This window comes from Accipiter gentilis, chromosome 2 (genome assembly GCF_929443795.1).
Source record: "Accipiter gentilis chromosome 2, bAccGen1.1, whole genome shotgun sequence".
Classification (NCBI taxonomy): Eukaryota; Metazoa; Chordata; class Aves; order Accipitriformes; family Accipitridae; genus Astur; species Astur gentilis.
The window spans coordinates 16,254,473-16,266,761 of NC_064881.1; the positions used below are offsets into that span (position 1 = coordinate 16,254,473).

Here is a 12,289-nt window from a genome sequence, read left to right on the forward strand (position 1 = left end):
TATACCATGTTCTGATGCATTAGAAACTGGTCAGAAATAATATATTAGAACGTACATGCTCCATCTAACCCAGCATGGGAATTCCTATACTGCTGTACAGTAAAACCCACACAGGTTATATGTGCCATATATTGTATTATTCCTCGCAAGCAATCTTGACCGTGAAGCCCATTCATAATAATTAAAATACCAACTTTACCAACCTATAGAGTTGCAGAGGGAAAAATTTTTACAAACCCCTTCATCGGTGTAGCTCACATAGGACGTGTGTTAACTTTCCAAGCAGACATAAACATTTCATGAGTATTTCAAGGTTGGGTCTGTGTCTTCTTTATGTGACAAACTTTGGGATGCAAACTTCAAGACAGCAGGATCCAATTTCAATGGATAAATATGGATGCAACGGTCTTTGTTCCACTTCTCTCCACTGTCTCCTACCCCAAAGCCAGTGGTTTTAATTTGTGGTCAGCCTGAGCCTCTTCCCCTTCTCCCTAATTTGCAGCATCTGTCCCGCAAGGAGGGAGGCAGAGAGTGTCCCAGCCTTCTCCCCAAACTGCTGGTTACAATTTGTGATCATTTTCAGTCATGCACATGCAATAAAGACTAGCAACCAAAAATAAGCATCAATTTGAGCAACTGACACCTACAGAAGTCACTAGGAGCCAAACTCTGTTGATCTTGAGGCCCCTTCCCTGACTTGGGCAGTATGACTGCTGGAAGACAAGCAGGAGTTGGCTTCACCTGCCATCTCACCTCCCGCTCCATGAGACTGTGCACAGTTAGCAGAAAAACAGTTTGAAAACAAAAGAAACCGTAAAGCTGGGGCTGATTTAGACATTTTATGAAGACAACAGAGAATAATCTGTACAATCTCCAGGATAGGAAGTCATTAGGTTGTGCCACAGCAGAAGTACTTTTGTGAGGCGGCACAAAGGAAGCGCTCTCTGGAGAAAATACATTCCCCAGCAAACAGCATAGATAGGCTTTTCTTCATTAACCAGTAAGAGGGAGATCTTTCTGTAGCATGCAGAAGGCACCGAGCCTCATTTGACATTGAAGTTTAACTCAAAATAAAATTTTCTGTGATTAAGGAAACTTTTGTTCTACTTCTGTTTCTTCACCATCTGTGATACGAAACTTGGCAAAGACTCCAATTAGTTTCCTTTGTGTTATTACTGCCACCAGCACTCAAAAGCTAAACATTTATACAAAAGGAAAATCCTCTTCCTTTCTTTCCTGTCTCCAAAGAGTAGAGCTAAATACTTTAATAAGAAAACCTGTACTGAACTCACCCTGAAATCTCGTAATGCCAGATTACACCAACCGCACTACAGAATAAGGCAATGGCAGATTAAACCAACACAACACCTCCCCTGACAAAATCTTTTCTCCAATAACGAGCACTCGGCCTGAGAGGAAACGAAGCAGAAGCACCTCACACCAAGAAAAGTGAAATCCTGCAACATCTGCTTAAGGAACATCAGGGACGGATTTGGGGAGTTTCCTTCTCTGGGACGTACAAACCCTCGTTATGCTCCTGGGCACGTAACTCTCAGAGCCACATAGGTGGTTGTGCTTCACCTCAATCAAGCAGGAAAGAGGCACCATCCGGCAAAACAAACTTGCTGAACTCCAAAGTGCAAGTTAGCACTTTGTGGCATTTACTTACTTACTTAAACTCTTCATTTATGCATACGCACGTCTGACTACTGTTGCTATCCTGATGGAATCCATGCAGGGCTGTGGCCAAGATGTTAAATTTGATTATTCTGGTAAAGTTTATCTTGATACATTAAACACAACAATCCCCTTATACAGAGTTTGCACACTGGTACAAGCATACCAACATTAGGGCAACATATTAATTTCTATAATAACACATGCATAGGTGAAGTAGTAACATTTTCTCTAGCATAGCCAAGCCCTACAAAACCAGAATTGTTCACGTTTTTGTCCAAATGGATATGATCCGTGGCCAGGAGTACAACCTTGACTTCAGCATTTATTCACACGGTAATTTGCCAACAGCCCTTATGTCAACAGGCTCCCAAATGGGTTTTGTGGATTCCTGAGGGGTGTATCCCTGCCTGCTCCCAAGTTTGTTAGATTCAAATGGAAGACAGGGAAAGAAGAAATCTGACACATGGAGGACACACAGGAATGGATAAACAGGTAAGGGTCAGTTAAGCAAGGGGAGATCACAAACTTTTACCAAATCTGAGGAGCATGAACTAAGCTTTATCCCCATTTTTTAATCCACTGCACCCTTAGTATGGCAGATCAGAAATGACTGCTGAAGGCAGTCAGGCTGCTGCCAGGCATCTCTCAAGACCGTGCACAATTTCTTTTCTTCCTTTATGCTAAAAAAAAGGAAATCAATTGCACATTTTACTGGAACGGGACAGCACTTCAACACCAGCACCTTAAGCTGAGGGCTGTACTACACAGAGCTTGATGGGGTTTTCCACTTTTTATTTCCAGTTGCTTGAACATTAGTGCTTTGTACACTTCGAGAAACAGCACAGGATTTAAAGAAGTAGTTTATTAATCAGTCAGCAGTTTGGTTTTTTGGGCAAGCCAGTATGCTTTCTTGCTGAGGCCTCCTGTATAACAACATTCTGTCGTGGCACAAACATCCAAACCATTTTGATATAGACTCTAAAGAGCTGACTTAACTCTACAGCCACAAGGGTTATGAAAATAACTCAAAAATGTGTTCTCTGATCTTTTTCCCTACCACTCACATCTGGCTGAAAACTTCACAAGCCAGAGCTTTGCCTGTTTCCATTTTCAAAAATTCAGTCTTTTACAATTCTACTAGAATTTCTACTAATGGCAGGCATAATTTTATAATATGACTGAGCCAGTGTAACAGCTTCTAGCCCTAAAATGACACCCAATCACTTTTGGCCTGGCCATATTCTTACTGCTCCCCTTCTGTTTTCTGTGCTGACCTCCTTTAGGGAGCTAACCTTCCAGGAAACTAAATCTATCAAAAAAAGTAAGTAGGTTTTTGCTGGTTTAATTCCCAGAACCAGCTCACAGGGGGTGAGATAAGCAACAGGGAGGAGGAAGAGGAGGAGGAGTGAGCAGTTGAGCAGCAGCTATCCAATCAGTAAGCTGAGCTGAAACATGAATCCCCATCCTAAGCTACTCTGTCAAGTAGTTTGTCTTATGGCATCACTCCACTCGAACATTGGGATGGATGTCTTCCACTTAAGGGATGAATTGGGCTCTCTACCTCAAATCACATTAATAATGGTTCTAAAACAGATGTAATGGAAATAAACCATCTCTGTTTACAGTAACAAGAATCTTCACTCTTTTTCTCTGTTACTCCATTCACTCTATACATGGTCCCAAAGTTAGGGTTATAGAACACTGCCAGACTGACTTTCTCACTCTTCTTTAGAGGCTAGTACCGCAACTTCTTTTTTGCATTGTATGTCTACACCTTTCAAAAATAACTTTAATGATTAGGAAAAGTAACTGTTTACTATTTAGAATAAATTTAGTATTTGCTATGCATTTCATTATGCGATTAAAAAGAGTAAGCAACAGTGAATACTGATCCCTCCCCTTCTTCACTCCTCCTCCACTGAGCCTTCACACACATTTATTCATCAGCTGTGGAACAGGCACTGAAGAGCATCAAGTACTGGCAATGCAAGTGAAAAACACCTGGGAAAAAGTTAGCATGTAAAGAAACGGGTATTGTTCAGAAACAGAAAGAATAGTTCCAGACAGCGCTTCTTCCCACCCAAAACACTGCAACTTCTACTTCAAGAGCGTCCCAAAATACGTGCGTACCTTCTGGGAAGGCTTAGGGCGTATGGTTGAAAGAAACTAAAGGCCGCACCGCGTGAGACACTAGCAAAAGCCACCGAAATGCCCACGACCCGAGTTCTAGGGGCTTACACTACTGTCAGCTGCTCATCACAGAGAAAAGCGGCAGCGGAGGGCCTATGTTGCAACCCAGCAGCAGCATTTGTCCCCCCTGCCTCAGCAGATAAGGTCAGTGCACCTTGGACTCCACGGGAAGGCTGTCAGGTGCCGCACAGGGCCCCTTTTACCGCGGCGCGCAAGTAGCATTCAAGCTTTTAGCAAACCTACGGGTCACTTATATTCACACCCCAAACTGCCAGGGGCCAGCCTATGCGCTTCGCGCACCACTTGTTTTGGAGCACGGACTTCCTCGCACCCACGGGAGGCGAGGCGAGGCCAGCCTGCCCGGCGCTGCGGCCGCGCCGAGCACCCACCTGCGAAAGACGGCCCCCACCCGCCGGCCGGCAGAGGAGCCGCCGCCGCCCGCAGCCCCGCACCAGCCCCGGCTCTCCCTCGCCTCCGGCCGCGGCCGCCGGCGCGCAGAGGAGCGGGGCCGGGGCCGGGACCGAGACCGAGACCGGGGCCCCGCCGCCCGCCTCAGCCGCAGCGGGGGGCCGCGGCCCGCCATCCCCCGGGGCCCCGCCGAGCCCGGCCCGGCGGCGGCGGCGGCGGGCGCTGATAGGGCTTCCCGGCGCGGAGGGGCGGGCGGAGGGAAGCGCGGCCCAATGCGCGGCTCGGCGGCGCGGCTCCCGCCTCGCAGCCCCGCTCCCCCGGCGCGGCCGTGAAGGAATGCGGCGGCCGCCCCCCGCCCCGCCGCCCCCCGCCGCCCCGGTACCTCTTCCTCCTGCAGAGCACGCACACGGCCCAGAGGAGCAGGGCGGCGGCGGCCGCCCCGCCGTAGGTGCCCAGCTGCAGCGCGTCGGGGCCCATGCCGGCAGCGCTCGCCTCGGTGGCCGCTGGTGCCTCGCCGTCGCCGGGGATGAAAGTTTCGCCCGTCCTCCCGCTCCCTGCAGGAGAGGCGCCCGGCCGGCCGGCCCTCCCCCGCCCACCCCGAGCCCAGGGGGCTGGGTTTGGCCGCTCGGAGCCGGACTTGGCGAGCGGGCCCGGTGCGACCCGGCCGGCTCCTCCCCGGGGAGCGCCCGGAGCGGGGAGGGTCGCGCCCGCCCGCCCGCCCCCGCGGCCTCCCGGCGGCGGAGGGGAAGCCTCCGGCTTGCGGGGAGAGGCTCCGAGGCGGCGGAAAGGTCCCGGGACGGAGCGCGGGGAGGGGGATCCCGGGGCCATCCCACCGCGCCGGAAAGCGGCCCCCGCCCTCCGACCCCCTTCAGCCCTCCCCGCAGCCCGGGCGGGCCTCGGTGCCCCCTCCGGAGCCGGCCTCGGGCAGGGGAGCGGCGGTCCGCGGCGCAAACGGTGCGAGGCTTGGGCGGGCGGCGGCTGTGGCAGCCCTTTGACCTCCGTTTGGTTTTGGTACGAACACCCGATGTGTGTCCCCGGCTTAAAAAGCAGGACAACCACACGCGCACACACACACACACACCCCCGCCCGCTTTATAAAACTTAACCTGAGGTAGGGTAAATGAGATACAAATAGCGAAGGTTGGCTCTTGGTGTTGTGCTGTGTGAGAAGACGGGTCCAGTCTTTCCAGTCCTTCCAGTCCTCCCACCGTGCCAGCCCTTCTGGTGTGTTCTAGAGAGGGACAACAGAGGAGGTGAGAAACCAAGAACTGAGGCAACGCAGAGATCCCCAGCTTGAGGAAGCGGGATGGGGCGGTGCGGGGAGAGATCCGGGGAGTTTGGTGCTGCATGGCAGCGCGGCAGCAGTAGCTTAGAGCTCCACTGCTATCTGGCACAAGGTAAGGTACATTCAGAAACCTCGCTGTGATATAAGACCCTTCAACACAAATTATCCCTGAAAGATGGAGTAAGATGCTTCAGTTTTTGGAATTGTGGTCTGGTTGAATGCTGTCAGAAGTTCACGTACCATTGAGTACATGAACCAATGAGTGTCATTCTGGGCTGCGTGCAGTATTATGCATTATGTGTTTCACAATATTTGGTGGTCTGTATATTCCTTTCATCTTGGAAACAAGTTGTACTACACTCAGTTTTCTGAACTGCCCTGTTGTAAGTTTTCTCTGAACTGTAGAGATGCCAATGTAGCTTAGCAGATAAAAAAGCCAGTTAGCTAAAAACCTGACCTTAGCAGATCTCATCATTTTTAGAGGCCTGACTCACATCTGAGGGTTTGCAGTTGGCAGCGCTGTGTCTTCATCCTCAAACATTCCTGCTGATTTCAGTGAAATACTCAAAAATGTCACTGTATTAATCAGAGAAAATCTAATTAATGTGTCTCACATTAAAGTGTCTCGGAATCAGGTCACTACTGCTTAAAACCACCAGCTGTCCCTCCTGAGATCAAAAAATCAGACACCCTTATTGTGCAATAAGATGCATGGAGGGAAACCATAAGAGAAACTAACATTTTACTCATAGCTCTGTAGGGCTTTTTACAGGGAACTGTGTTTGAAATCCCCAGCTTGGGATTCCCAAGGGGTTTCTTAGCTACTAGTCCTGTTAATTCTTGGAAAACAAGTAATTTGGGACTGAAAAGCATTGCACTGTAAGACATTACACAGTGTACAATACTACTCATTTTACAAGTGACTTCTGCTGTGAAAACTTAGTGTTTCACTTCAGTATAGTGAGAAATAACTGTTCACATACAATGAAATAGCTATGGCAGCTCGAGTAAGCCCTCATCCAGATTCAAAACATCAAAACATCAAGATCACTGTCGTTCTGGCAAGGGGTGTGAAGAGGGTTACAACAACACTTTTTAGTTTGCATTTTTCATATTTGATTGAATTTACTGTTTCACATCAATTGCAGATGAAAAAAACCCCACCCCACCCACCAAAAAACACCACACCACAAGCATGACTGTGTTATTTTAAAATACAGGGAAGACAACTTGAAAGGTTCTGAGTACCCAAAGGGTGCTGTGTACTCTCCTGTGTCAACCCTTTAAAAAGACCAAGAAGATGGATCAATTTCTCCTCAACTATTAAAGGAATCTCAAAGAGTTAGAAGCCCAAACCTGTTGAAGTTTGATATCTCATATGTAATATAAACTACCTCGATGCAGATCCAGCTGGATGGTCTTTGCACATAATGTACACAGTTAAAATTATAATAGATGTATCTGTATGTGTTGGCATCTCATCTGTCTGGGGAAAGAAGGTGAGGCTGAACAGTCTCCTTTAACATAGCTGTAGCAGAAAGGAGGAAATTTATTTCATTTTCGGGAGGTGTAAGCCTAGTCTTGTAGTGATATGGTCTCATGTTGAAAAATTACTCTTTTAAGAACTGGAGGGATTTTCAGTTTCAAGGTGTCATGAGATCTCCATGGAGCTGTCACTGCAGCATGGTCATAAGTGAGGAAAAAGAATGCAAACGCTGTTATATTTAGAAAGGGGTAAAGTTACTCTCCAGCTAGATACAACTGTGTCCAGTTGTTATCCTTAGTGGTGGGGTGTAATTGCTGTTGTTCTGTGACGGTAGTATTGGCTCCTTGGCAAACTTCTTCAAGTGCAGTTCATCTGCTTAGAAAGCTGCTAGAAACAACTGCAGGCTGGAGAGAGGTGAAGGCATTTGCAGCTATATATACTGGGTCGGGGGTGGGGGGGGGGGGGAGAATTCATAAGATAAGCTTAAAGGGCTTTTCAGTTGAAAGACACCAAAGATTTCGGAGAGGTTCCTAATACCATGGTAATAAGCCTAGATAGATAGATAGATAGATGCTCAGTTGCATTTCTCCTGTTTAAATTGTGAACATTCTGTACATATGCTACAGTTCAAAATGCATACTGTGTGTATGTTTCATACTGCCAATGTTGTAAGATGATATAGATCATATTTTTTTCTTATGAAAATGCAGAAGACTCAAAATAAACTTCGAACAGTATATGCTGCAATCTGTACTGTATGTTACACATCACAGTGTGATTTTACTATATGCAGCACATGGACAAATGCCTGTTCTAGTGGGTAGCTTTCATGTGCACAAGGATTTAAACTCCCAGGCTTAGACAAGAGCATATTCTCCATCACTGAAACACCAGTGAGATATGTGGTATAAGCGACTGCAGGAACAAGGCTTATTTTTCCACTCGCCCAGTGCTACTCATTCTAAGGCTGTTGTCAACAGCTTATAGCTTTGCTCTGCTGTAACTGTTGCAGTTGCAATACTGCAAGTCCATTCTTGCCTTCAGTTTAAATGTGCATGAAGTATTTTAACCAAAACAATCTATGTATTTTTGAGAACAATGCTAAGGAAAAATACCCGTGGAAACATTTTTAGTGGTTTTGAGAAACAGCAGTGGCATCAGACTTTGAAACAGGGTCAACAAATTAACCTCTGTGTCAAAGATAATCTGTCCAAATTTATTTAGGTTATAAGCCCCACAAGAAGAGAGGTTTTGTATACTCTAGTGACCCGCTGGACCTTTGGAGCTTAATTCCATGAAGATGCCACTAGAACTCGGTCTGCTTCCAGCTCTCAGCTCAGCAGCTGTTTTCTCTAAAAGTGAAGCTCAGAGCTAATAGAGATCAGGCTGAATTCAGGGCAACGAAACTAAAAGCCTTTTTGTTCACTGCTCCCTGTCTCCCTTCCTGCTGGAATACAGGCAAAGGGAAGTGCAGTGATTTAAGTGTAGGACGAAAAGGCTACAGACCTCCCTTGCTGATTTAAAACGAATACATTTGATCCTCACTTTGTGTTTTTTTCCTTTGAGAACAGATCAATCTGCATTTAATGCTTTCGTAACACAGCGCTGCATCCTCTCTCCCGTTACCTCCTGTGTCAATCGCAGCCAATCAGCCTAAGCTCTGAACAAGCCCCCATGCTGAGAGGGGCGAGAAGTCCCACTCCTCTGCCCCTGCACTTCAGATGTCATAGTCCCACTTCCCACTATCATGTGGACTGTCATGCCAAACGCATACCTGTTATGTGCACCAGCTCGTATCGTGTCAGGGGAAAAAAGAAGCTGAGGGGTCTACAGGGGCAGGGGCTGTAAGGGCGGCTGGTAGAGGTGGGGAACTGAATAGGCAAAAAGATCATGAATGGAGGCCAGGGAGGGAAATAGAAAAGAGGATTAGGAACAGATGAGTGGAAACTGGGGATGAATGAGCAAGATGAAATCTGGGAATCAAAAGGAAGGAGAGAAGAGGCGAGTAAGAATCAGAAAGATTTGAGGAGGAGCGTGACAGAATTGACACCGCCTCAGTGGAGAGATTAAGATGTGGAATTCTGATATGACTCAAAGGTGAAATCCAAGAAGAGAGGTGGAACTGGAAATGAGTGGGAATGACAGTATGGGAGAGGAGAAGCCGAGAGGACTGAGGTCAAAACCACTGAGATGATTCCTACAGCTTGGAGGCTGGGTCTCAGTGGGAAAGAAGAAAGGGATTTGGGTCAAAAATTGACACTTGGAAAGCATAAAAGCGATGGGCAAGAGGATCAAGAGAAGAAGGGACCAACAGAAGAGGCTACATCTTCCTGGCTGCAGTTTTACTTTTTGTCTAAGATGGTACAACTACAAAGAACCTCAAAAGACTTGGTCACATTTCTCCTTACTGCCATCTTTGCCACAGGTCATGCAATCCTGTAATTTCCCTTCTCTTATATCTAACAATCATGTGGTCAGAGTGAGAACAGGTTATTTCCTAATCTGGCAGAAAACTCACTCACTGAAGGAGAAGAATGGATAACACGCCACCAGATTAGCCATAGACTCAACTCATCCTGAAGCCATACAGTCATTAGCTTGTGCAAGGAAATGGGCTGGCAGTCTAAGGTGTGGACAATGGGAAAATGAGACACCCTATTCTGGGAGTTAAATGAAAGGGGGCTGTGCTACAGCGTGAAGGTTTTCAGCCCTGGTGCTGCTCAGAGAAATGCTAGTATGATGCCACTTGGGAGAATTTTCACATTTCCACTCTGACTTCTTAACAAGAAAATTTTAATATATGCACGTATCTATAAGGAAGAAATTTAGGAATAAGCTTTACAGATGAACCTAGATTATGTAGACAAAGAAGGTGGAGAGCTCCTGCTTCCTTCTTGTTGTTCCTGGAAATTTGGTGAGGCAAGGAGGTGACTGCAAGAGCAGTGGCTATCCTGGCTAAGTTAACTAAATACTCTCCTTTAGAGTCTGTGGTAAGTCATTGTTACGGGTTTGTGTGGTGCAGGTTTTTTTGGTAGCGGGGGAGGGGTCTACAGGGGTGGCTTCTGTGAGAAGCTGCTGGAAGCTTCCCTGGCTCCAAGTCAGACCTACCTCTGGCCCAGGCCGAGCCCATCAGCGAGGGTGGTAGCGCCTCTGGGAGAACAGACTTAAGAAGGGCAACCTACAGCGAGTAGTGGGATTGGAATGGAAGAGAAACCCCTCTGCAGACACCGAGGTCAGTGAGGAAGGAGGGGAGGAGGTGCGCCGGAGGAGGGGATGCCCCTGCAGCCCGTGGTGAGATGGCAGGCTGTGTCCCCCCAGCCCATGGAGGGGAGCGGAGGCCCTTGAAGATGGCTGGGACTCCATGGGAAAGCCCACGCTGGAGCAGTGTGTGACTGAAGATCGGCCCGCAGAAAGGACCCACGCCAGGGAAGTTCAGGAAGAGCTGAAGCCCGTGGAAAGGACCCACGCTGGAGAAGTTCGTGGAGGACTGTCTCCTGTGGGAGCGACACACTCCACACTGGAGCAGGGGACGAGTGAGGAGTCCTCCTCCCCCTGAGGAGCAAGGAGCGGCAGAGACAAGGTGTGGGGAGCTGACCCCAACCCCCATTCCCCGTCCCCCTGCGCCGCCGGGGGGAAGAGGGAGAGAGAACCGAGAGTGGAGCTGACCCAGGAAGGAGGGAGGGGTGGGGGGCAAAGTGTTCTAAGGTTTGGGTTTACTTCCTAATATCCTTGTTTTGTTTTGTAGTAAATTAAATTGATTTTGTTTCTTCCCCAAGTTGAGCCTGTGTTTTGCCCATAAGTGGTGAGTGATCCCTCCCGCGAGCCTGCCTTTGTATTTTCTCCTCATCCCACCGTGGCCAGGATGGGGAGGAGTGAGCGAGCGGCTGCATGGTGCTTTGTTACCGGCTGGGCTGAAACCACGACAGTCGTATACCATCATACCGCTCCTAGGCTAATTCTCTGATAGTCCTTCATTTTCTGCAGGCTCAACTTGAGAGCTTGGGTCTGATTTGCCAAAGTGCTAAGCCTATCAAAAGAGATACATGTGTATAAATATCTAGATGGAAAAACCAGTGGTGTATTCAGGACTTGCCCTTTGAACACATAAAGCACTCTCAGCATGAAAAAAACCCAGCACTTAGCTTCCCTACTGATGAGTATCCATGAAAATATTAATGCTGGTGTACTCTAAACGACACTTACATTTGCAGTATAGTAAGGTCCTCAGCTGTATGCCCTGAGTAACATCACAAAATTTCAAAGAATGCCATATTCCCTGCACAGGATTATACAGAGAGAATTTGGCAAAGTTCTGATGAAAAATAAGTGGAACTACATCATACTTACCTTCATTAAAGGCCTATAATTCTTTGATTTCCTAACTTTCTAATAGCTGGCTTTGTAACCTTCAGAATGTACTTTTTACTTTTCATTACTATAATTCAGTTTTGTTTGCCTTGGGAATAGTGCACTCTTTGCTAGCAACAAATATTTGGGGCAACTAAAGAGTGTTTGTACTACGATAAAAACAAATATCATTTATTAACTCATTAACTGGCAGGTGTACATATATAAACAACATCTGGACAGTTTTCATTTCTCTGGAGTACTGAAAATAGCTATAGCACAAATTGGAAGAGAGGTGAGGAAGACAGGGAGAAGAGAGGGAGAGGAGAAAAAGGATTGGGTGGGAAGGGAACGTAAAAAATTCAGCTCTCAGAGTCCTGTCCATCATAAGGATGAATCAGCACTAGGGTGTCGTATCCTGATTTGCAAACAGAAACAGTTCAAGAGAAATTCTTAAGAGTACACAGTTACCCAAGTGAAAAGAATGAATGATGGAAGACTGCAGATGAAAAATCCTAAAACTATTAGCAAGTGTATTATTGATAGACTGTGATGTAAGAATATTATATGAGCCAAATGATGAGACAGTAGAAGCTGTGGAAAGGGAGAGAGTAAAATCCAGATAGGTCTGTCATCAAGGGTGATAATACTGCTGGTTTCAATGCAAGTGGGAATCCACCCACAGACATTTCTGAATAGGTGGATTCCCTGATGTAGGGAAATGCAGGAAATATACAATCACAAACAAAATCACTGTCTGGAGTATCGTCCTAAAATGATTAAGTATTTATGTCAGGAATGCTAACTGTTGCAAAACAGGGCAAATGCGTATGGCAGGTATATTAAAGAAAAAAAACAAACAAAAAAACCAGAAGAAAATGTATAAAAAGGAG

At 47.0% G+C, this 12,289-nt stretch overlaps 1 protein-coding gene across 2 annotated transcripts in view; it reads right to left on the reverse strand.

Annotated features, from left to right (window-relative positions):
* Positions 1-5,454, reverse strand: part of LOC126050177 (cytochrome P450 7B1) — a 126,608-nt gene extending 121,154 nt beyond the window's left edge. Inside the window, exon 1 of one of the 2 annotated variants that reach the window (XM_049827750.1) lies at positions 5,385-5,454. Coding sequence is in view for 1 of the 2 variants with exons in the window: in XM_049827730.1 (XP_049683687.1) it covers positions 4,661-4,755 (95 nt within the window). In the remaining variant the exon portion in view is untranslated. Of the gene's footprint in view, positions 1-4,660; positions 4,963-5,384 lie in introns of those variants that run through there. The other variant, XM_049827730.1, reaches the window with a different exon arrangement.
* Positions 5,455-12,289: the final 6,835 nt, after the last annotated feature.